The 24,241-nt window shown below is 45.4% G+C and overlaps 1 protein-coding gene across 5 annotated transcripts; it reads left to right on the forward strand.

The window, feature by feature from the left end:
* The first annotated feature begins 1,232 nt into the window (after positions 1–1,232).
* Positions 1,233–21,531, forward strand: GOT1L1 (glutamic-oxaloacetic transaminase 1 like 1). Of its 5 annotated transcripts, none has more exons than XM_053268988.1 (10): positions 1,233–3,411; positions 3,500–4,762; positions 6,564–6,745; positions 8,299–8,422; positions 11,954–12,066; positions 14,447–14,539; positions 16,652–16,802; positions 18,988–19,153; positions 20,433–20,575; positions 21,194–21,531. In XM_053268988.1, exons 2-10 carry the CDS (start codon positions 4,579–4,581, stop codon positions 21,328–21,330), a joined length of 1,293 nt encoding a protein of 430 aa, XP_053124963.1. In that variant the 5' UTR covers positions 1,233–3,411; positions 3,500–4,578; the 3' UTR covers positions 21,331–21,531. The 5 variants fall into 5 exon arrangements, with proteins under 5 accessions (XP_053124963.1, XP_053124965.1, XP_053124964.1 ...); XM_053268989.1 differs by having other exon boundaries at positions 1,235–3,411; positions 3,500–4,781; XM_053268990.1 differs by lacking the exon at positions 14,447–14,539 and having other exon boundaries at positions 1,234–3,411.
* The last annotated feature ends 2,710 nt before the right edge of the window (positions 21,532–24,241 follow it).

The following is a 24,241-nucleotide window of genomic DNA, read 5'->3' on the forward strand; positions in this document are numbered from 1 at the left end:
CCCACTCTCAATTTCCTTCCCTGGCGTCTCCAAGATAGGGCTGAGAGAGACTTCTGTCTGCAACCTTGGAGAAGCCACTGCCAGTCTGTCGACAGTACTGAGCAAGATGGACCAATGGTCTGACTTGGTAGAGGACAGCTTCTGATGTTCCTCCTTAAGAACATAGGAACAGCCCTGCTGGATCAGGCCCAAGAATGCCCATCTAGTCCAGCATCCTGTTTCACAAAGTAGCCCATCTGATGCTGCTGGAAGCCTAAAAACAGGAGTTGAATAACCAAACATCACCCTGATGTCGGGGTTTCCTAGGGGGAAACCTCTGGCCCTTACATCAGGGCTGTACAACTTTGGCCATCCTGCAGGTGTTGGACTACAACTCCCATAACTCCTGCCTATTAGCCTTGGTGACTGGGAATGATGGGAGCTGTAGGCCATGAACAGCTGGGGGGCTGAGGTGATGCAGCTGTGTATCAGAGTAACTTTTTTAAAAAAACAGACACAAGAGTGGTGGGAGAGGGCAAGTAAGTGCCCTCTCTGAGAAATGGTCCCCCACTCCATTTCTTTTTCAGAAATCGAACAGATGGGGCTGAGCTTGCTCATCCACCCAGAAATACACATTGCCCTTTTTATCCCCCCACTCAATTTTTTTTAGTGCTGCTGCACAATAGATTTTTATTCAAGAGGAAAGCTAGAGGGTATTCAGAATGGGCCCTTCTGTGAATTGCCAGGAGACTATTGTTTTTGTTGGTATAGAAATGTAATAGAATAAGCCCTCTAGCCACACTCAGCAAAGAAGCCATCAAACCCGAGCTGCAGACAGGAGCTTTTCAATTAATATTGGGACAGAATCTTGCTGAAAGGGACATTTCTGAGTAAGCAGGATCATGGTGAGAAGAGAAAGGCATTGCTGGATAAGATTTTGCTTCTTTGAGTTCTAAAGTGTGCCGTCAAGTCGATTTCAACTCCTGGCACCCACAGAGCCCTGTGGTTTTCTTTTGGTAGAATACAGGAAGGGTTTGCCATTGCCTCCTCCCTCAAAGTGTGAGATGATGCCTTTCAGTATCTTCCTATATCGCTGCTGCCCGATATAGCTGTTTCCCATAATCCGGGAAACATACCAGTGGGATATCGAACCGGCAACCTTCTGCTTGTTAGTCAAGCATTTCCCCGCTGCACCACTTAAGGTGCCCTTTGCTTCTTTAATTTGTGGGAAAGTAATACCTCAATAATCCTAAAGGCCTCTAGTGTGGAAAAACCCTTAATAGCATAGATCAAGCAGTTGGCTAATTTTTAGCTTTACCAAGGGGGTGCTGGTCTCCTTCCTGCCTTGTACAACTCTAATTCACATCTTCTTGAGCAAATGGGCCACCTTTTGCAATCCTGCAAACATGTTGGGGGGTTGTTAATTTTACCCCCAGTAGGCAAACAGCAGAGCACTAAGGAAGAGAGCACACACTCCAGTTACAGAGGGAGACCCCTTTACTCACTATCTCTACTTCCAATGCCCCTAGTGGTCATTAGGATCATTGGTGCAAAAGGTCAATGCACTGGAACTCCATCTCCAACAAAAACAGTGTGTGAGCTGCACTATAAAATGAAGACCTAAAGCAGCAATAGTTTTGCAGAATATTCTATCCCCCTCCACACACAGAGATGCTGGTCCCATTTCTTTTCTGGTAGCACTGGCAGCAAGAATTAATAACAAACAAATGTGGATTGTAGGTTCCTGTTTGCAAATTGCTTATTTCAGAGAGTTCAGGGAGATTAACACTATTTCAGAACAGATGCATGTCTACTCTGCAGTAAATCCTGCTAAATTCAATGGGGCTTGCTTCCAGGAAAGGATGCATAAGATTTCAACCAAGACTTTAAAGGGAATGGTGTGTGAATTTATTTATTTATTTATTTATTTATTTGATTTTTAGCTTCCAAGCTGGCTCAGGGCGGTTTACAATTTACAATGGAAACTATTTCAGGAAGTTAGTAATTAAGAAGCAACAAGAGGCCCATTCATTTGTTAGGTTCAACACTTGTTCAATGAGTGTATATTGTACACAGGTACAGTCATTCACATGTTATGTTGAACACAGGTATAGAAGTATATTTCATGTCTGTAACAATATGCAGACAATATGCATTTGAAGGGCCTGTATTGAAGTTCACTTCTAAAATGAACACAGACAGTCATTCACACAAATGTGTATGAGTGTGTGGACATATCTGTACACTTGGATACACTTCAAGGATTAGTTGTTTTTGCTTTGAGAGACTTAGGAAAAAAGGAGGAGGGGGATCCACAGTGGGATCCCCCCACCCGGCATACAAGATTAAGAATACTATCAATAGGCACTGGCATATTGTGGCGGAGTTACCGGGGTGTGAGGTTGCACCCTTGGTTGCCTTTCGGAAGACCTCTAGTATTTGGGACATGCTAATTAGGACTGATCTTTTATCTATGGATAAGCCTGATCCTGAGCTGGTTGTTTTTTTCCCTTGTAGCCACTGTTCTGTGTGCAAGTTAGCCATGCCATCTAAGGTTATATAGCATCCTTTTACTAATAAACCATTTTTTTCTTAAGTTTTTTTGCCAATTGTAGCTCTAAGGCTATAGTTTAGGTCATCTAGTGCCCTTGCAACCTTTGGTATATTGGAAAAGCAACATTCTGCGGATGATATATGGGTGTTTCCCCCCCCTGTACAAATATAGGGGGCCTTCTTTTGCTTTAGAAGATGTCCATCGCATTCTCCTTCAAAAAGAGACTTCTTCATACACTTGTTTTCCACGGAGACACCTCGAGGTCTCAACTCTTATAATGATCCATTGTGCTTCCTGTAACTCTTTGGAGCACATGGATATTGTTCTGATATGTTTTTGTGCCCTGTGTATGAATTCTAGTCTCTCCCTTGTGGACCTTTTTAGTTCCTGGGTTTGGTTGAGTTTGTGCGGGTTGGCTGTCCTTTTTCTCCTCTCATGGGTTTTGCCAGCTTGTGGGTTATGCGGCTCCCTGGCTGGGGACTGGAGGACCCTCCTGGATATATGGTCTCCTCTTGGGGTGATACGGCTTCTTGAGTTTTGATGTTGCTTTACAGTGGTCACTTTCTGAGTTATTAAAGTATTGTTTATTATGATTGTGGCTATTACCACCATGTGTGTGTTTTTTCTGTGTTCCTCCGGAGCAGTTTACAGGCTTCACGGCATTTGAGTAATGCCTCTGATTAGCTTTTTGAACTAGTGATTGGTTATCTGGTTTGGCCAAACAATTACTGTTATTTTGGGATACAGCTGCAGAGGCCTTTCTGCTAACTAGCGTTCTGTTATAAGTTGTGGAGTCTTGTGGAGAGTTAACATGCTTTTAGGCTTTTATCTGCCTGGAGGAACTTTATTGAGTGTTACTATGTTCTGAGCCTGCATATGTGAGTATATTTACAAATTAATTTTGATATTGACCAGCTTTTCTCTTCCTGTATAGTAATTATTTTTATGTGATACTTTTGATTGCAGTATTGTTAATATAGCAATGGAGACTGATGAAATATGCTCCTGAAGAAGCATTTAGCAAAACAGCTATTTATCCTGGGGCAGCTGTAATGCCTTTTCCAGTCTCTTCAGTCAGCACTGAGCAGACTACACAGCATGTACTGTTTTCCTGTTATCAACTTTTGAAACCTTGAGTACAACTGATTACATCCCTATCATCGCTCCCTACTATCAGACTACAGGATAACTACAAGAGCTGTTATTGTGAATGTGAGCGAATTTGGAGCCACATATTGAGGCCAACTTCTGTATGTTAGGTTCTTTTGCTTCCACCAGACTTGAGGCTCCTAGTGGGAGTTTGCTATTTACTATCTGTTTATGTGTATTGTATTCATTCATTTATATATGCTGTTTGTAGATGTTAACCTGGCTGGTTTTGTGTATAGTATATTTCAGTCATATGCTGTTTGCATATATACTGGTTTTGGGCATATCCTATATCATGTTTAGTATGTTTATTGATTAAATCTTATTTCTGTTTAATTGCCTATTAGATCTTTCAGTTCACGGTTTGTTTTTGTTTTTCTCGGTTTGGGAGACTTGGCAGTCAAGGTGAAATTGACCAACTCAATACAAATTGACAGGTTTGCAGGGGATTTCCAAACACAGGTGAAATTGACCAGCAGTTATCTCCTTTTTATTTTAGTATTTCAGTGTTTGCTCTAGTGAAAAAATGTGGTTCCTCTAGTTTAGCAGACTTTCAAAGCACAACATTAGTTTTCTTGCAGAGATTGATGGGGGGGGGGGATGAAATCAATCAGCTTGGTTGAAACGAGTAAGCTCATTTAGCTTTTTTTAAAATTGTGAACCACCCTGAGCTGTGTTAGGATGGACACTATACTAATGAACTAAACAAACAAATACCTTGAAACAGGGGTTCTCAAACATGGGTCCCCAGATGCTGTTGGACAATAACTCCCATCATCCCCAGCCACAATGGCCTTTGGTCATTGTCACTGGGGATGATGGGGGTTGTAGTCTAACATCATCTGGAGACCCATGTTTGAGAAACCTGGCCTTAGAATGTTTGAGTGCAAGCATGTATGGTATCCCAGGAAACCGTTGTCTTAGAGCTAGAGCATGAACAGAAGAAGATCCATGCAAAAGCTTCCTTGGTGATAGCCAAGCTGGGCAATGGGGACCCTTTCAGTCTTCCTCGATGTCCCATTAATCAAAGGAACAGGCATTCCCCTGGATGTCTACCGAGTGGACCCATCTCCCCAAAAGGTGTGCCTTGGCCATGCAGGTAAATCTTCCAGACAGGTGTAGTTGACCCTGCTAGGAGGAGGTAGGATTGCCAACTATGTTTTCAAAAGCATTTCCACTATTCCCCACCCCCATAATATCAAATCATCACATCTCCAGGATTGCTTTCATTAGTCAAAACCAGGTCTCCTCTAGAGTTGCCCCGAGGCTCTGGATCATACTCCCAAATGAAATTAGAGTCTCCCCATCTCTGCCTGTTCTAAAAGGACTTTTGAAAGCACATTAGCTGTTTGTCTGGATTGTAAACTGCCCTGAGATTTTATATAGGAAAGTATATAAGTGCATAAAATAACATAAAAAGATAAAATGAAATAAATTGTGAATTTGTTTTTAAACTGGGTTTGGGGTTTTTTTTGGCCTTTATAGCCAGCGTGGTGTAGTGGTTAGAATAATTTGTTGTAAACTGCCAAGAAGAGTGAGTTTGAGGCAGTAGAACATCTTATTTGTTGGTTATTTATTATTTTTCTGTTTAAACTGCTTTGAGAACTGAAGAGTGGTATATAGGTAGGAGTAGTAGAAGAAATAAACAAATAAACAGATAAACAAATAAATCAGTAAATATTCTGTTAGGTGTAGCAGCAGGGAAAGATGTATGCCAATGCTCTTTGGAAGACCCCACCACATGGGGCAAGTGGTGCCCCCTACAGAGCCTAAATGCAGCTCCCTGACTAAATGTGAAGTAGAATACTCAGTACAGCCCACTGCATGGAGTTGACTATTCCCACTGCAGGGCTGTGCTTTTCACAGCCTGGCTCTGGTGGGCTTCTTTAAGAGAAACAGAGCCCTTTTGAGCTCTAGCATCATCTTGGACGATATGCATGGAACACTGGGTCCCCAGATGTTATTGGACTTCAGCTCCCTTAATCCCCAACCCCAGTGGCCTTTGGTTGGGGATTATTGGAGTTGAAGCGTGGTGTAGTGGTTAGAGTGCTGGACTAGGACCGGGGAGACCAGAGTTCAAATCCCCATTCAGCCATGATACTAGCTGGGTGACTCTGGGCCAGTCACTTCTCTCTCAGCCTGACCTACTTCACAGGGTTGTTGTGAAAGAGAAACTCAAGTATGTAGTACATCGCTCTGGGCTCCTTGGAGGAAGAGAGGGATATAAATGTAATTAATAAATAAATTAAAGTCTAGTAACATCTGGGGACCCAATGCTGAGAATCCCTGCTCTAGATTATTAAGCCCCTAAGGGCAGGAACCTGCCCTCTGTGATATGCCATGCATATATATGGTATAATAACAATGATAATGGCTGTTAAACATGTCTTAGGTTGCAGTTAAGTTCACGAGCAGATTTAATTTGAGACTTAACTTCCTATGCAACAGCCTCATGTTTTCAAAAGACAATTGTGTTATGGCCCATTTTCTCCCAAACCCTGTTTCAGAAAGCAATAAATGGATGGAGTAAATGAAGCGTCACAAGTTGTAGGCTCTAGCAGCCATCTTTGGTCTGCGAATAGAGAGAGTGTCCCTGATTTCATCATCATCTCCTGCTCTGATCTTGGGATTGCACTAGAACAGAGATTCTCAACGTTGGGTCCCCGGATGTTACTGGACTTCATCTCCCGTCATCCCCAGCCCCAATGGCCTTTGGTTGGGGATTATGGGAGTTGAAGTCCAGTAACATCTGGGGACCCCCAATGTTGGAGAATCCTTGCACTAGAAGCCCTCTAAGCCCCCTTCCAGTTCTTAAACTCTATCACGCCATCTGCCGGATGATAGAGGGCATGTTTGAGATCCACCTTGCTCCTCTTCCCAGGCTGCCAGACTGAATCAGATGAAGCTTGGATCCCACCAGTTGTGAGGCGGACTCTGCTTCAAATCCCCCAAGACCCAACCCTGACCCACGAATACCTCCCAGAACTTGGGGTTCCCGAGTTCAACAGAGCAGCCACGGAACTAGTGCTGGGCAAGTACAGTCGTGCTCTCCTAGATAACAGGGTATGCCTTCTCTGCGCTGGTGTTGCCACTTTCAAAGCAGTATTGCCTTAATAAGATATAGTCATTCAGTACTGCACACAGGACATAATGATGTCTTTTAAATTCTCTTACTGTGACCCTCATTCTCCCTTATATATTCCTTGTATGTCTACCTTGTTTACCTGAATCCAAGAGTAGGTTCCTCCCCCAGATTCTTTGGTGTTAGAAATTGGGGAGACATCTTAAATTCAGAGTTCTCTTCCTTTGGGGACAATACAGGTATAACTTGGGTTTACTGTATTTTTAAAGAGGGTCATCGTAAATCCAGAGTCATCTGTTCAGGTAAATATGGTATTGCCTGAATATATTGTCTTTGCCTGAATATATTGCCTTTATGGGCCTTCCTCTCTGCAAACATTCTGGTCCACTATCTCAGGGGCTCACAACTGTTGGTCCCAGATGCTGGACTACATCTCCCATCATCCCCAGGGACAGTGGCATCCCCGAATGTTCAGTTCTCATTTTGGAAAACTATCCCTTTTTCTTGTGGAGATATGAGGAATTGCATGCAGGCAGTTTTCTACCCAGTTGCTCAATAACAAATAAGTATGAACCTGCCACAAAATGTTGCGGTATATCTCTGGTGTGTGTGTCCGTGTCCACACATGCATGCATTCATTCAGCAGATTAACAGATTCAGTGTAGAACTTTCCCCTCTATTCCTCAAGAGAGTTTATAAACATTGCTTTTATGTTATTTGGTCACCACATCATAGTATGTCAAAATGTGTCAAAACCCTCCCCGTCTGAAACACAGAAGTGTGGAAGTGGCTGGTGAGAAAATTTCCCCTTCAGAAGCAGAAGGGTTTACGACTGTCTTGAGGGACTATTCTTCAAACTGTGAAACTTCCTGCTCCTTTAGTTCAAGCCCTCCTTCCCGCACTCCTCACCACCATGGTGTTCCATTAGCTCTGCTCACTTTGTTGTCTGTTAAGCACCCTCTGAGTTAGTGAACATTCTGCTCCTTTGAGTTACATTGGGGCAGTTGGAGTCCCCCCTGCCCAACACTTAGATTTTTCCCCCTCCCAGATTTTTGTGAAACCAATATATTTGCAATGTACCCCAAATCTGCCAGAACCTCCCTCTCACCTGGGTGACACCTGCAGGTGCTTTGCTTATGTATCCATAAGGTTCATTACATTTCCAACTCTTTCAGAAATAGATATGCTTAAAGTTAGTTAATCATATCTTATATCAGATTTCCTGTATTTCTGTTCTGACTGTTCTGCAATGATTCATTTCCCCGGAGATCCCCTTAGCACAAGGTTTCTGCCTATGCCTCCTTCATAGGGTTGCCATTTAACAAAAATGCTTTTCTTCTAAATCAGACAATTGGTTAAAGTTAATATCAGGCCATTTGGGGGCTGCTGCTGGACTCTGCCCCTTTACCACTGGACCCTAATATGGTCTTTTTGCCCCCTGTATTTAGGAGCACTACAGGTCTGAAATGCTGATCTGTCATTCTTAAACAAGCGATTGAAACATGACCATAGCCTCTTTGTTCTTTGTTAACAGGCTGGGGGTGTTCAGACCATTGGTGGGACAGGCGCTGTGTTTATTGGTGCTGAATTTTTGCGCCGCTGGTACAAGCCCAACTCCTCAACATCAACTGCCGTCTACATTGCCATCCCGCAATTGGGTAAAATGCTCAAAGGGGAAAAGAGCTGGGGGGAAGAGAGCTGGTCTTGTGGTAGCAAACATGACTTGTCGCCTGTGCTAAGCCAGGTCCACCCTGGTTGCTTGCTTGCTTGCTTGCTTATTTATTTATTTATTTATTTAATATACTGCCTGACTCCAAAGGCTCTAGGCATTTAACAAAAATAAACACAACAGAATAAAACCAACTATTAAACAATTAAGATTTAAAACACTCAGAGATGGGAGATGAAAGGAAGCATTGTAAGATATTCACGTCAGAGGATGGAGCTGCTCTGGGAAGAGCAGAAGGTTCCAAGTTCCCTCCCTGGCAGCATCTCCAAGAGAGGGATGAGAGAGAGATTCCTGCCTGCAGCCTTGGAGAAGTCAGTGCAGGTAGTACTGAGCGAGATTGACCCAAGAGAAGGCTATGTTCCTTTCTTTCCATCCCAGGTCTTAGACTAATCTTACAGGAGCATTTCCAGACTGCCAGCTTTACTGCAGGAGGAACTGGCTTAAGCTAGGATGAGAGTATATAGAGCGTGTATACCCGCATATGAATGTAAATAAGCATAGACTGGAGTAAACTGGACCATGCCCCTGCTAACTTCGCAAAGAGGGACTTTTGTGGTGATTCGCTTTATTTAACAGGGGGAGAGTAACTGGCCCTATCTACCCCCAACATAGTACCTCCTGTGACTGCTGCTGGTGTCTATCTTTATGTTTCTTTTAGATTGTGAGCCCTTTGGGGACAGGGAGCCAGCTAATTTATTTATTATTAAATAAATCAGAGTGTAAACCACCCTGAGCCATTTTTGGGAGCACAGTATAGAAATCGAATAAATAATAATAATTTTAGAAAATTGCAAAAGAAGAAAAGTAAAGCTAAGTGTTGCATGGATTGACTTCGACTCATTGCCTCACACATGGATACTAACATGTTTAGAAACAACTGGTGTCAGCAAAAACATTCAGATATTTTTTTAAAAAGCAATGAGCATGTGGAGTACACAGTTAACAATCAATGGTGAGACACTTGGACAGGTTAGCATTAGAAGAGGTATTTTCCAAGGGGACTTAAAATCCCCTCTGTTGTTCGTAATCGCCATGACCCCACTTTCACAAATACTAAACAAAACAGGCCTCGGATACCAAACATCTAAAACATCAAGTAAAATAAACCATCTGCTCTACACGGACAATTTGAAGTTGTATGGAAAGTCCCAGTCAAAAATCGAATCACTGCTAAATACTGTCCGTATATTCAGTAGCGATATAGCAATGGAGTCTGGACTAGACAAGAGTGCTGCATTAATAATGAACAGAGGGGAAAAAAAAAAAACAGAAGGAATAGAACTGCCCAATGGAAGCAAGATCAAGAACCTGGAAGAGGAAGAACCTTACAAATACTTGGGCATTCTCCAGGCTAATAACATTGCACACACTGAAGTTAAAAGAAAAATAGGAAGTGAATACATCAGGAGAGTTCGAAAAATCCTCAAGTCCAAACTCAATGGCAGGAACACCATACACGCCATAAACACCTGGGCTATACCTATTATCAGATACACTGTAGAATGGACCCAGGCAGAGCTTGAGGCAACAAGACAAGGAAAATCATGACCATCAATCATGCTCTGCACCCCCGCAGTGATGTAGATAGGCTATACCTCTCTCGCAGCTCAGGCGGAAGAGGATTGCTGCAAGTCCATCAAACAGTAGAGGAGGAGAAAAGAGGCCTTGAAGAATATATCAAGGACAGTGAAGAAGATGCACTTAATGTATGTAGTATACCACTCTGGGCTCCTTGGAGGAAGAGCGGGATATAAAATGTAAAAAATCTATATATATAATTCTCCTGGGTGTGCCAGGGAAAATGCGTCCTGGCAGCCCAGCTGATTGGCTGGGCTGCGGAGGTGCCTAATTGGCTGGCACACCCAGGAGAAGGAGAATTGGCCGGCTGTGAGCCATGGCTGCTGGCGGGCCTGGCCTGGCAACAGGTAGTGGCTGCGGGCCAGGCCCGGCCGTGGCGGGCCCAGCCGAGGTCCGAGGTGGTGAGGCGCCGGCCAGCCTGCCCCAATACCAGGGCAGAAGGTGGGGGTAGAGGTGGCTGGCCTGCCGCTGGCTGCAAAGACTGGCAAGTGGCGGCAGCAGGCACGGCAGGCCGCGGAGGTGGCACTTGGTATGGCGGGCCCGCCAGCAGGACAGGCCGCGGAGGCAGCTCTTGGCCAGGCCAGGAGGAGCCCGTGGGGGACTGGGGTGGGAGGGAACCGGGCGGCGGGACTTTCCTGTTCGCCACCCGGAAGGAGGAGCGGTGGCAGCGGCCCAGTAAGTAGAACTTTTTAAAATGCAGGGAGAGGGGCAGGTCAAGAGGGAGGGGGGCAGGGGGAGGAGGGCAAGAGGGAGTGGGGGAGAGCAGGGAGGGCAGGAGAGATGGGCAGGAGGATGAGAGAGAGGGGTGGGATGGGGAGGTAGGGCGAGAGAGTGGGATGGGAGGGGAGGAGGACAAGAGACAGTGGGGCGGAAGGGAGGGGGAGGGAGGGCAAGAGAGAGTGGGGTGGGAGGGAGGGGAAGAGAGGCAAGAGTGTGAGGCAGGAGGGAGAAGGGAACAGCCAGCCCCAAAGAGCGCACAGATGCTCTGTGCGGGTTGGCTAGTAAAATAATAATGCCACTGGCTGTATGAATGGCCCCTTGCCGTGACTGTATTGACGGCACTGTTAATCCTTCTTTTGTATAAACACCACCACAGCAACCTAAGGATAGCACAGGAGTAAAATGCCCTTTGGGAAACCTCCAGCAATCTTAGACACACTTACCTGGGAGTAAGGCTCATTCAACACAGTGGGACTTGCTTCCAAGGAAACATGTGCAGAATTGTGTGGGTAGGTGGGTGGGGGGAGGTCTTGGCTAACACAAATGTTGATGTGGCTGCTAAGACTGACCCCAATCTGTTGATGCCTGGTTGCAGCAGAATCTTTAATAATATCTCCGTCTTTGGCAGTGCAGGCGGCATGGATAATGTGCAGAACTGTGAGTTGCAGAACTAGAAGGCACCCAGCCAGCGTTCCCTCTAACAGGGATTCCCAGATGTTGTTGATTACAACTCCCAGGATCCTCAGCAGCAACGGCTCTTTTGCTTGGGGTTATAGTCAACATCTGGGACTCCCTCTTAGAGGGAACACTGCACCCAACTGCAGTGTTCCAAGCCTCACATGCTGTTCCACATTAAGGACGATTCACTCCTGAACTGGACCACATTCTAACATTACCACCACCCTTCTCATGAAGCTGCTTAAACTGAGTCAGACCATTGATCCATTTAGGCCCACATGCTCTGCTCTGGCTGGCAGCTGCTCTCCTCCAGCGTCTCAAGTAGGGGAGTTGCCCAGCTATTTGAGATCCTTTATCTGGAGGTTGAAACTAGTACCTTCGGCATGCAAAACTGGACTCTGCCCCCCACACCCTTCTCTTATGTATAAATGTGCCCCTCAGTCCCATCACAAACAGTGGCGATTGGCATTTTCTATCTTTTTAGGTAGTCTTGGCTGTATTTTCCAAACTGCTGGTTTTAACGACATTCGTCCATACCAATACTGGGACCCCGTCAAGCTGACTGTCAACATACAACAGTTCCTGCTGGACTTGCAGGTATGTTCTTAAAACTGTAATGATTGGCATCCGTGTTCCCTCTAACAAGGATTCCCCAATGTTGTTCACTACAACTCCTAGCATCCCTAGATGCAGTGGCCTTTGGGTGGGGATTCTAGGAGTTGTTGACTACAACATCTGGGCCATCCCTGTTAGATGGAACACTGATTGGCATACTAGGGCAAAGGTGCCTCTAGCCCAGTGTCCCCTCTAACAGGGATGCCCAGATGTTGTTGACTACAACTCCCAGAAATCCCAGCTGCAATGGCTTTTAGAGGGGACACTGCTCTAGCCAACCCTGGTGCAGTGGTTGTCATGTTGGGTTTGGATGCAGGAGATACACATCAAATCCTTACTCAGCTATGAAGCTTATTGGGTGCTCATGGGTAAGATGGGGCTGTAGCTCAATGGAAGAGCTACAGCCTGGTATGCTTGGTATGTGGAGAGTCACCCCTTCAAACCTGGGCATCGCCAAGTAGGGCTGGGGAAGGCCTGGGTCTGAAACTCTGGAGAGCCATTGCCAATCAGTGTAGGCCCGCTGTTGTGGCACTACACCTTCCCATCATCCCCATCCACACTGGCCAATAGAGTTGTGGCCCAATGTCTGCAGAAGGGTCAAAGTTGTGCAGCCCTGGTGTAGACAATGCTGAGCGAGATGGGCCAGTGGTTGAACCTGGTAGCGGTCGGCTTCTGGTAGCGGTCAGCTTCTTATGTTCCAAAGAGCCCTGGAAAATCAGACCAAAGGTCCATCTAGTCCTTTACCGTGGGTTCTGCAGAATGCCTCAAGGAGGCCCACAAGCAGAAAGCAACATCCTGTTGTATGCAGGACCATCTAAGGCACACAGAGACATTGCTTCTGAACCTGACATTTCTGCCACAATTTCTGCTACCTCACAGGGTTGTTCTCACAACATGCCACTTTAAATTCTGTGGAGTTGGTCCAAAAATAATATATTAAATCAGGGGTTCCCAACTATAGTGGTGCTCCAGAAATCGCTGAACTACAACTCCCATCATCCCCAGCTACAATTTAGTGTGGCTGGGGATGATGGGATTTGTAATCAGCAACATCTGGAGTACCACTGGTTGGGAATCCCTCCATCTTAAATACATACAAGCTTATTTTTCCAGCATTATCCAGTCACCTGTTACCAGGATCAAAGTTCCTTCTCACAGGGATTCTCAGAAGTTGTTGACTATGACTCCCAGAATCCCCAAGCAAAAGCCATTGCAGCTGGGGATTCTGGGAATTGTAGTCAACAACATCTGGGAATCCCTGTTAGAAGGAACACTGACCAGGATGTGCACACATAGGGTTTGATGGAGACAAGCACCCGAGGTTTTTGTCCCTGGCATCTTGTCATCAAAGATATACTGCCTCTTAATAGGAAGGCTTTGTCCTCAGCAATCATGTCAAAGGGCTATCAATAAGCCATGAATACACTTGAGGCGTCCGCAGTTTTCTTCCAGGCTCTCACACCAACTACGCCCAATATTGCTAATCCACATAACACAGGAGCTGTCAAACTTGGTCCCCAGAGCAGCAGTGGCTTTTCATGGGGGGAGCTGAGGAACAAATTCTTGGGCACCAGCTGGGTGGGAAGATGCCCCCCACTGCTGCCATCTAGGGGGGGTCTCTTCATGAGTGTACCCAGGTATTGTTGACCACAACTCACAGCATCCTCTGCTGGAATGGCCTTTGGCTGGGGTTTATGGGAGTTGTAGTCAACACCATCTGGTAATCAGGGAACCTGGTGCTTCTCCTCGCACTCCTTTCAACGCTTGCAAGAAGCTCGCCTGCTGGCAAGTTTCCCTCTGCACTGCGTGGAAGGGACAGTTCTGAAAGGAAGCTCACCTTCATCAGGGATGTGGGGCTAGGTGGGGTTAGACAGCATTTGGCATCTCACCTCAGGTGCTGCAATGCCTTCTGCTTCTGCGGTCCCCAATATTGTTGGATTAAAGGTGCCGTCGAGTCAGTGTCAATTCCTGGTGACCACAGAGCCCTATGGCTGTCTTTGGTAGAATCGGGAGGAGTTTACCATTGCCTCCTCCCGCACAGTAAGATATGATGCCTTTCAGCATCTTCCTATATTGCTGCTGCCCAATATAGAAGTTTCCCATAATCTGGGAAACATACCAGCAGGGATTCGAACCAGCAACCTCTGGGCATTATGGGAAATGTAGTCCAACGACATCTGAGGACCCATGTTTGAGAACCCCTGACATAAGCGGATGTCACATGTGGATGTCTCCAGGACTTTTCCAGGGGGTGGAGAAGGCTGGAATCCTATACTCGCTCACCTGGAAGTAAGCCCCATTGGAAATGCTTCCTGCCCCATGCTCTGGACACCCATGGTCTGAGGCATTGCTTTGCTTTCAGAGTGCACCAGAAAGATCCATTGTTTTCCTTCATGCTCCTGAAGAAACTGGCCTGTCGCCCAAGCAGTGGGGGAAAGTGGCAACCGTGATGGAGGTAAAGCTAGGGAAAAGTTGGCGAATTCAGTTACCCAATGACTGGAGCTCGTCTCCTAGTGCAAACTGAGCGTGCATTCAGAGGCGGAGCTATAATGGGGGGAATGGGTTTGAAGAACCTGAGTCACCCAGCTCCTGGGGGCTGTCTGTGTCACCCCTCCCCGCTCCCCCAAACTCCAGCCAGTTCTCATTTCCCAGCTGTGTTCATTGTTGGGTGTGCATCATGTTAGGTGAACAAAATGTTCAGCAGTGACCATGGCTGGGAAATGAGCTCTAGAGACATCCTGTGGCTCTCCAGGCTCTGGCCAGTTCCCCTTTTGTGTGACATTACATAAACCCGAGGGTTCAGATTGGAGTTTAAAAATTCAAACCTCAGGTCAGTTGCCTTGTGAAACTGGAATTGCACAAATCTGGATGTCACAGTGAGAAAACCTCTGTCCCCTTAAACCCCAGTTCTGCATTATGTATGAATGTGGCCTTCATCTGTTTGTTCTCTCTCAGCTTTGTTTTAGCTAACAATAAATATCAAACTCTTGTTTCTCCATCCAAGGTGCTTCCTGTACAATTACTTATAGAGGATATGTAATTTCTCTGAACAGATTCCAACCTTGTGTTACATAATTGAATATTGGACTATAGATTATTTTATTGCCACTCCTCCTGTTCTGTCTCCCTTTGTGGCTGTCAGGAAGTTCAAGCTCTTTAAGATTAGGAAGCTGTCCTTGATTTCTTCTAACAGAACCTACCCAATTATTGCATCGATTGCAATAAGACAAAAGATCCTGCAGATCTGAAGGTATGCAGCCCTGCATCCAAATTTGAAACTAACTTTCAGCTAGACCCAGGGGAGGGGTGTAGCAAGGGGAGTCAGAGATGCTCTACTGTTCTTATCCCTGGACTTCTGGGCAGAGGTCCAGGGCCTCCACACCTTCTGGGGCCCCCAAACCCTCTTTTGTCTGTCCAAGGTGGTGCAGTCACCGTGCAGCTCACCTCCTCCACACCGGATGGCCAAGAGTGATTGTGACCTGCGCTGGGCGGGCGAGAGAGGCCCCACTCCCCACTCTGCTTTACAAACTCAGGCAGGAGTGGGGAAAGAACTGTGTGGAATGGGACCATGTTAAGTTGTGTGCTGAAATGTTTCTGTGAATGTATATTGGCACCAATACACCTGTTTTTTATTCTTATGTTCTTGTGAGTTCAGTTGCTGTTTGTTTGTGCCCTCAAGAACCCACGTATTAAAAATACACTCTGTGTGTGTGTGTGTGTGTGTGTGTGTGTGTGTGTGTGTGTAGGGAGATGATGCTTAACTTGCAGAAGGGGGTGGCAGCACTCTAAATGCCTTTAGATCCAGACTCCAAAAGTACCTAGATGCACCTCTGTCCCCACTCATTAGTTTTGTTTATTTAACATATTTTGTATACCACCCGAAACTCAAGTCTCTGGGCGCTTTATAACGGAACAATAACAACAACAACAACTAAAGGCTAAAACATTACAACAATTTAAAACTGAAAACATTATTAAAACTATTAAAAAATCATCAAACGATTAAAACAGTAAAGGTAAAGTGACACCGTCAAGTCAGTGTCGACTCCTGGCGACCACAGAGCCCTGTGGTTGTCTTTGGTAGAATACAGGAGGGGTTGACCATTGCCATATCTTGTGCAGTCTGAGATGATGCCTTTTGGCACTTTCCTATATCGCTGCTGCCCGATATAGGTATACCAGCATATTAGAACCAGCAACCCCTGGCTTGCTAATCAAGTAATTTCCCTGCTGCGCCATTATCTAATTATAAGCCTGGGTGAACAAATGTGCCTTGACTGCCTTTTTAAAAGTTGTATGAGATGGGGAGGTTCTTATTTCAGCAGGGACCATGTTCCAAAGCCTCGGGGTAGCAATGGAGAAGGCCCGTGCCCAAGTAGCCACCAGAAGAGCCGATGGCAACTGCCGATGAACCTCCCCTGATGATCTCAATGGGCGGTATGGTTCATAGCAAAGAAGACAGTCTCTTAAATACCCAGGGCCCAAGTTGTGATAGTCCCCCACATAGGGAAGATGGCCCCACTCAGGACATCACATCTGATTTTCTCCCCTATTATTGCTTCCTCAGAAAAAGCACCTCTTCCCCTTTTTCGACGTGGCAGCTCAGGGGCTGGCTTCTGGGAATCTGGACCGAGATGCCTGGGCACTGCGGCATTTTGTGGCAAGAGGCTTTGAACTTCTGTGTGCCCAATCCTTTTCCAAAACATTTGGCTTATATGGTGAGTCTCTGCATGCTCATTTGGCCCCCACCCTTTATGAGAGCTGGAGGAGGCGCCACGTGTCAGTGAGAGCGAGCTGATGGCATCGAGGTGGGCTCAGGGTTGAGCACATGTCTTACACACACAAGGTCCCAGGTTCAGTTCCGGGCAGCATCTCCAGGTAGGGAGATGTACAAAACCAGCTGGCCTGGCCATGCAGAGCCAATGTGCACAGGCACCCAGCCCCCAACATGGCCACCTGGCCGCCTGGTGAAGACCAAAAACCGGCCAAAGAGTACCCAAATGGGGCAAAGGGGTGATTTAGAAGGCCAGCGGTGGGAGGGGGAACCTCCGTGTCCCCTCTGCCACCATCTCCAGGAACCTCCCCCCCAGGGGAGTACAAGGTTACTTGGAACCGGGGGGGGAGGGTTCGGTTCGGCCCTCAAACCATCGAACCCCCAAACCAAAAGCATGAACCACAAACCCCCGAACTTGTTTGCATATCCCTATCTCCAGGTAGGGTTGGGAGATACTGTCAGTCAGTGTAGACAATAAAGGTAAAGTTGCGCCGTCGAGTTGGTGTTGACTCCTGGTGACCACAGAGCCCTGTGGTTGTCTTTGGTAGAATACAGGAGGGGTTTCCCATTGCCGCCTCCTCCCACGCAATATGAGATGATGCCTTTCAGCATCTTCCTATATCACTACTGCCCAATATAGGTGTTTCCCATAGTCTGAGAAACATTTGAAAAACTCATACCAGCGGGGATTCGAACAGGCAACATCTGGTTCACTAAGCCAGTTACTTCCCCACTGCGCCATTAGGTGGCACAGTGTAGACAAAACTGCCAGTCAATGTAGACAATACTGAGTAGATGGACCAAGAGTCTGACTCTGTAAAAGACAGCTTCCTGTGTTGCTAGATTTTGAGGATGGGCCCTTAGCTCTGTGGTAGAACATCTGCCTTGCACGCAGAAGAGCCCAGCTTCAGTCCCTGCCATCTCCAAGTAGGGCTGGGAGAGACTCATTAGTCTCTCCCAGCCCTACCTGGGTTTCCCCCCCGGAAGTGAAAATGAAAATAGTTGGCCCACCACAAGGGCCAACTATTTCACCCCCGGAAGTGAAAATGAATGCTAGTGGTCAAGGAAAACAAGGAAGCATGTGTGATTCTCCTTATTCTCAAAGTAGTCCTGTGAGGTAGCTTAGGCCAAGAGAAAATGACCAGCCCAAAGTCACACCCAGTGAGATTCATAATCGCCCGAATCTCCCAATCCCAGAAGCACCCGAGATCACACTTACAGCCTTCACCATTTCAGATGAAGACTGTATGAGCACTAGATGCAAATGGGATGCAGAACTGGGTTCAAATTGAACCACGTTTGATTTGCACTGACCTGTTTTGACCGGTTCGAACTTGCACTGAACTGGCCTAAAAAAAAATAAAATGGCGGCCGGTTCGAGTTTGAACTGAACTAGGCCCAGTCTGTCACTGACCGGTTCAACCTGTTTTCATCTTGCCTTTTAAAATTTTCTGTTGCTGTGCTCACGCAAATGGCTTCCACGCATCTGTGAAGGCCAGAACTGTGCCGTCTTCACGAGGGCCATGCATCTGGGAGTGCCAGTTTATAGGAGCCTCTGGTGCTCCCTTCTCAACCCCCACCCCGGTCGCCCTTAGAAACCTTTTAAAGGCAGGATTCCCCTTTACAAGCATTTCCCTTCGAACCAGATCAAACCAGTTTGACCCAGTTTGATTGAATGGGCCAGACTCGACCAAACTGGTTTCTGGATTGGCAGTTTGGTTTGAATTCGGTTCAAATTCAAACAAAACCATCAAAACCAGCACACTGCTAGTGAGCACTTCAGGAGGAGGAGTAAGCACATTTATGGAGGCAGGGTGGGACTCCTGTTCCCGCTTTGGACGGTGTACCTGAGTACACCACCCTTTATCAATAATATCTGAATGAGGCTTTAGATAATTAACCCCTTTTCATGTAGATGTAAATTCTTTCACCAATCCTGAAGTTTGAGGAACAGAGAGCAATGAAGATAGCAAAGTACTTCAGAAAAACACCCTTTGATTGTACATTGTATTATTTTGGATGCTAAATTATGGAGATGTATGTTTAATAAATTGTTAGTAACAGAAAGAAAAAGAAAAGAAAAATATCCTGAAAAAACACAGACGGGTTCCTTTTGCTACTTCACGCAGAGGAGCGGGTGGGGAACCTGATTGTGGTGACAAAAGACAACGAGACGCTGATCCGAATCCAGTCTCAACTTGCCAAGCAGGTCACCATGATATGGTATGGCCCCACCAGTTTGGGAGCACGACTCATCACAATGGTGCTGAACAGCCCTGCCCTGCTGTACGAATGGTAAGGAGGAAGACAGGTGACTCCATGGCCTGACCTTGTATTAGCCAAGAGAGTTGCTCACGCATGTGCTAGCATCTTTCCAACACTGCAGTACATCTTTAATAGTGAAGTATCCAAAGCAGTGTTCCCTGTAAGAAGGAATATCCCAGATGTTGTTGACTACAACTCCCAGCCAAATGCCATTGCAGCTGAGGATCCTGAGAGTAGTAGACAACAATAGCTGGGATTTCCCGTTACAGGGAACAATGATCCCAAGGAACTTTGCCAAACCACACCCATCGGTCCTGGGTGGAATAAGGTAGGAGAAAAAGGAAGGGACGACCGTCGATGAAGTGCTCTGCAATGAAGCTCCCTCTGCTAGGGAGGCGAGCTGGTCCTGTGGTAGTGAGCATGAATTGTCCTCTTTGCTAGACAGGGTCCATTTGGATATGAGGACTGTAAGATATTCCCTTTATGGCTATCATAAAGGGGCCATAACTCCCTTTATGGCCCAACAGAGGGAAGCATCTGTTTTGCATGCGGGAGGTCCCAGATGCAATCCCTGGTCCAGGGGCATTGCTATAATTGAGCAGAAGGGTTCAGAGAACCCAGGTCCCCTAGCTCCAGAGGGCCCCCCAGCTCAACACCTGAAAAGTGTCCTATTCCAGTCCATTTTAATTTACTGATGCCCAAGATGTCAAGCTGATGTCAGTTCGCTGATGCCCAAGATGTCAAGCTAAGTAGTCTGAGTAGTGGGCTATTGAAGGGTAATTTTTTCTGGATATCAACCAATCAGCCCAAAGGGTCATGAAATACAAGGGATATTAGCCCAACTCTGACGTTATGCTGTATGAGTGTGCAGATGTCTGTACACTTGTATACGTGTTTGTGTGAATGTCTGTACCTTGATTCATTTAAAAGTGAACCTGGATACAGGCTCTTCAAATGCATGGCACAGATAGGAAGTGTACTTCTGTACCACGTAACATGTGAATGACTATACCTTTTTACAGATCTGGACTTGTGTGCACTGTACACTCGTTGGATGAGTGCTGAATGTAAAATGTGAATGGGCCTACTGTCTGGGACTTTTCTATGCAATGCTGAAATATATACGAGTGAACCACAGTTACTATTTGCAACAGCAATAATTGGTGATGACAGCTTTCCAATTACAATTTAAACACCTGTAGTGCGGGAGAAAACCCTGGTCTTGACTGAGTAATCAAGCAAATGAACAGAATCAGATAAAGAGAGCCAAAGAAACCTTGTCCCATGTATTTTCTCCTTCTGTTCTCAGGAAAGAGAATCTCCTGACACTGGTAAAGAGGATTATGCTGATGAGGGAGAAACTGAAAGAGAAGCTACGGATTCTAGGGACTCCAGGCTCATGGGAGCACCTTACAGCTCAAGCAGGAACAAACAGCTTCATTGGTCTCCTCCGTACGTATCCATTTTTCTGCTGCTAAGCCTGGGACAGATCTGCATCCAGACGGCTAAAATATTTTTGAAGGGAGAGGTTTAGTTCACCCCAATTAAGTGGGTTTGGGTTTGGGAGCTGAGCTCCTTCAGAAGTGTGTGTGTTCACACACTAGCCAAACTTACCCCAAAGAGATCCTTGGACCCACTCCACACACAAATCAGGCATTGTCTTGTGAATTCTAGCTTATCTCAGTGTAGTTCCAGATTTTTAAAATACTGGTTTTAAAGCTCTTTTTACTGAAAAAGAAAATAGGGAGAGGCATTATGATGTAGAATCATAAGAGCATAGGAAACTGCCATGTACTGAGTCAGACCATTGGTCTATCTAGCGAGGGAGGCTGTCCTATTACTCGTGGAGAGCGGGGGTGGGGAGTCATCTTCCAACAGAAGCATTCTAAATTATCCATCAAATTTGAAAACATGCAGTTTAAGTAAATATAGATATGATTTGCATATAAGCTCCCTTTTGCATCATAGGTTGTATAGGGTTAAAAAAAACAAATAACCCACCCATTTTAAATGCCTTCTATTCTTACTGATTGCATGCCGTGATGCATAAGATTATTTGTTTCTTGCCAGCTTCCCAGGTGGAATTCCTAGAAAAGCAGAAGCACATCTACCTCCTTCCAAACAACCAGATTAACATCTGCAGTATTAACTCCAAAAACCTGGACTACATAGCACAGAGCATCCATGAGGCAGTGATGTCAGGGTGAGGATCAGATTGTGACTGTGCCTAGCTAAAAGCCAAATGGATCTAGGCAGTGTCTTTGATTATTTTGGAAAGCCTTTATCAGATCCGACAGAATTTTTTTTGTTTGGACTGTAGGTTATAGCAAGAAATCATAATCTGAGGTGCAGAATATCAAATGCAAAAATCATAATCTGCATTAAAAATAATAATCTGATTCGCTGAATATCAAATTTCAAAATTTATTTATTGTTTATTAAAATAAACCATCACATGAGTAGATAAAAATCCTTACTGAAAATGTTCCACTGCAGAGAACTATGAAAACTTCACTCTTTCAGTTATTTATCAATTGCTGTCAGCTAATTGTAAAAAAACCACAATTATCCGTTGAGACAACTATCAAAGAATGCATATTTTGGAACCATAAGAGACTCGAGGCTGTCCTGAAATCATAAAGTCTATTAAGCAGCTCTTGGCTAAAATGATCAAATTTTATCATGTTCCAAAAAAGATTTGCCTTTTGAGAGCATAGATAGGTCCATTTAGTCTGCTTATGAACATCTTTTTTAGCCGCTGCTGGTTTGACTTAAAATTTTTTTTAAAGGCTAATTATAAGTCATACAACTGCACTAACTATTCAGTCTTAAACTATCATAGCGGAACATAGGAAGCTGCCATATTCTGAGTCACACCCTTGGTCCATCTAGTTCAGTATTGTCTGTACAGACTGGCAATGACTTCTCCAAGATTGCGGGCTCAGGTTCTCTCAGCCCAATCTTGGAGAAACCAGGGAGGGAACTTGGAACAGATGGTGAACTGGCTCGAGGTTCACACATCCCTACTGAGTGTGTCTGTGTCCCCCTATCAACTTCGCAATGCCTGGAATAATATGAAACAAATCAGGTACAATTTTAGGGATACATAGGGACACCTCATTGGTGTAGTAATTGATGTTATCCACCCTGATTTAAGATAGCAGACACATGGACGTATAAGTCCCGTTGTAGGTTGAGTTAAAGGAAAGAAAGCCAATTAGTTCTTACTCGAACAACTTGTTCTTACTGAAATTATTCTCCCAAAGCTGTTATGATTTAGATCCCTGTTTTCCAATTCCTAGATTTTATGGTCTAGGGTTTCTTTGTGGTTGTTCTTTTTCTCTCTTTTTTTCTGCCAGTGTCTGATAACCTCACAAAACCTTCTTCTCTTACTGGAAGTTAAATTTCAAGCAGGCCTGTACAGGCCAAAGCACTTCAGCTCTGCTCTGCATGACTACCAGACGTCACTGTGTGAAATGTTCTTTCTTCTTTCCAAGCCCCTCTGCTGAAGTGCTTGGGCAGTCTAATTGGTTTTTCAGCCAAAGCACCAGGAGTCAAGACTGGTTTTTGTTCCACAGGATTAGATGCACACAAGGAAGAGATCTTAGCAGTAATGAATGGGAAATCACACCCAGGGATTGAGTTTCGAATGGAAATTAATTAAGATGACATAGCATGACATTTTCACCATGGTGTTTTCCTGATTACGTGTTGTAACAGTTTCGTTACGTGTTCATGAAGTGACCGTCCATTTTGCCTGTGTTACGACATCGGTGCCTACATTGTTAGCAGGGTACCATTCATATTTCCCTGTTTCAGATTTAATGGTTCTGTTATTGCCCTATAACGTGGCAAGTGTTGCTGGGAAGTAGCTGTATTTTTCCCTTGTAGGGAGGCTTGTCACGTTATTTTTGCTTGCATAAATAACGTGATTATGCTTGACAGTTATTTTCTTATTCTCATTGTCATAGGGAGAGAGAGGGAAGAAGCTTCAGAACAGTCCGTGAGGCTTGGGAGAACTGGAGCTAGACACCGGCAGCCAAGTAGCAAATTATGGAGAGGGCAGTCTAGGCCCTTTTCATGGGCATTGCTGCAAGAATCTGGGGATAGCTGTAAGAGCTGTTACACCACTCATAGGAACATAGCATGCGTCCATATACTGAGACAGACCATTGGTCTACCTAGCTCAGTATTGTCTTCACAGACTGGCAGTGGCTTCTCCAAGGTTGCAGGCAAGAATCTCTCTCAGCCCTGTCTTGGAGATGCTGCCAGGGAGGGAACTTGAAACCTTCTGCTCTTCTCCATCCCCTGATGGGAATACCTTACAGGGCTCACACTGCTAGTCTCCCATTCATATGCAACCAGGTTAGCTAAGGGGACAAGTCATGCTTGCTGTCACAAGACCAGCTCTTGGCTTCACAGTCCTGTACAAGCCATAGATCTTGGCAACACTGATGAACTAGCCATGTTGGTGGCAGGGATGTGTTTGGGTTAATTAGTTATACAGCAGAGTATTTCAGGAGCTAACTCACTCCCATCACAGCAGAAATTAACAAGGTCTCAGGACCTTGTAAATGAGGAGTAGGTTGTAAATGAGAAGCAGGGAGAATCATGCACGGTTAAACTAATTTACTTTATTCCGAAATACATGATGATAGAAAAGAACGATATCTAACAGCTGGCTACATGGTGGCCAGAGAGAGAAAGATCTATAGAAGCATGGTGCTCAGAGAGAAAGAGCTAGAAGCATTCTGGCATTTGGAGAAGAAGAAAGAAGTCATCTCGCTCAGGAATTTCCTATCAACTAAAGGGTCATAGTGGCAGAGATAAACAGGAAAGAGGAGGAGACCCAAATTGTTTAATGTTTACTGTTTAATTGTGTGTTACTCTCACCCTGCTAAATAAAGAGAATCGCCACGTTAAAAGGTGCCTCTTTGCCAAGTTAACAGGGGTATTTGGGTGGGGATTTTTTGGTAAATGCTTTTGATGAGGAGATGTCTGTGCCTGCTAAGAACGTATATCTTATTTCGAGTTAGGCTTTTCCTCTCCCAGCAGAATGAATGCCTGTGGTATTAAATTTTACGTTCTAGAACCTCTGCTTCCAGCTTCCTGTGGGAA

The sequence above is a fragment of the Hemicordylus capensis genome, chromosome 8, assembly GCF_027244095.1.
Source record: "Hemicordylus capensis ecotype Gifberg chromosome 8, rHemCap1.1.pri, whole genome shotgun sequence".
In the NCBI taxonomy this organism is placed as follows: domain Eukaryota; kingdom Metazoa; phylum Chordata; class Lepidosauria; order Squamata; family Cordylidae; genus Hemicordylus; species Hemicordylus capensis.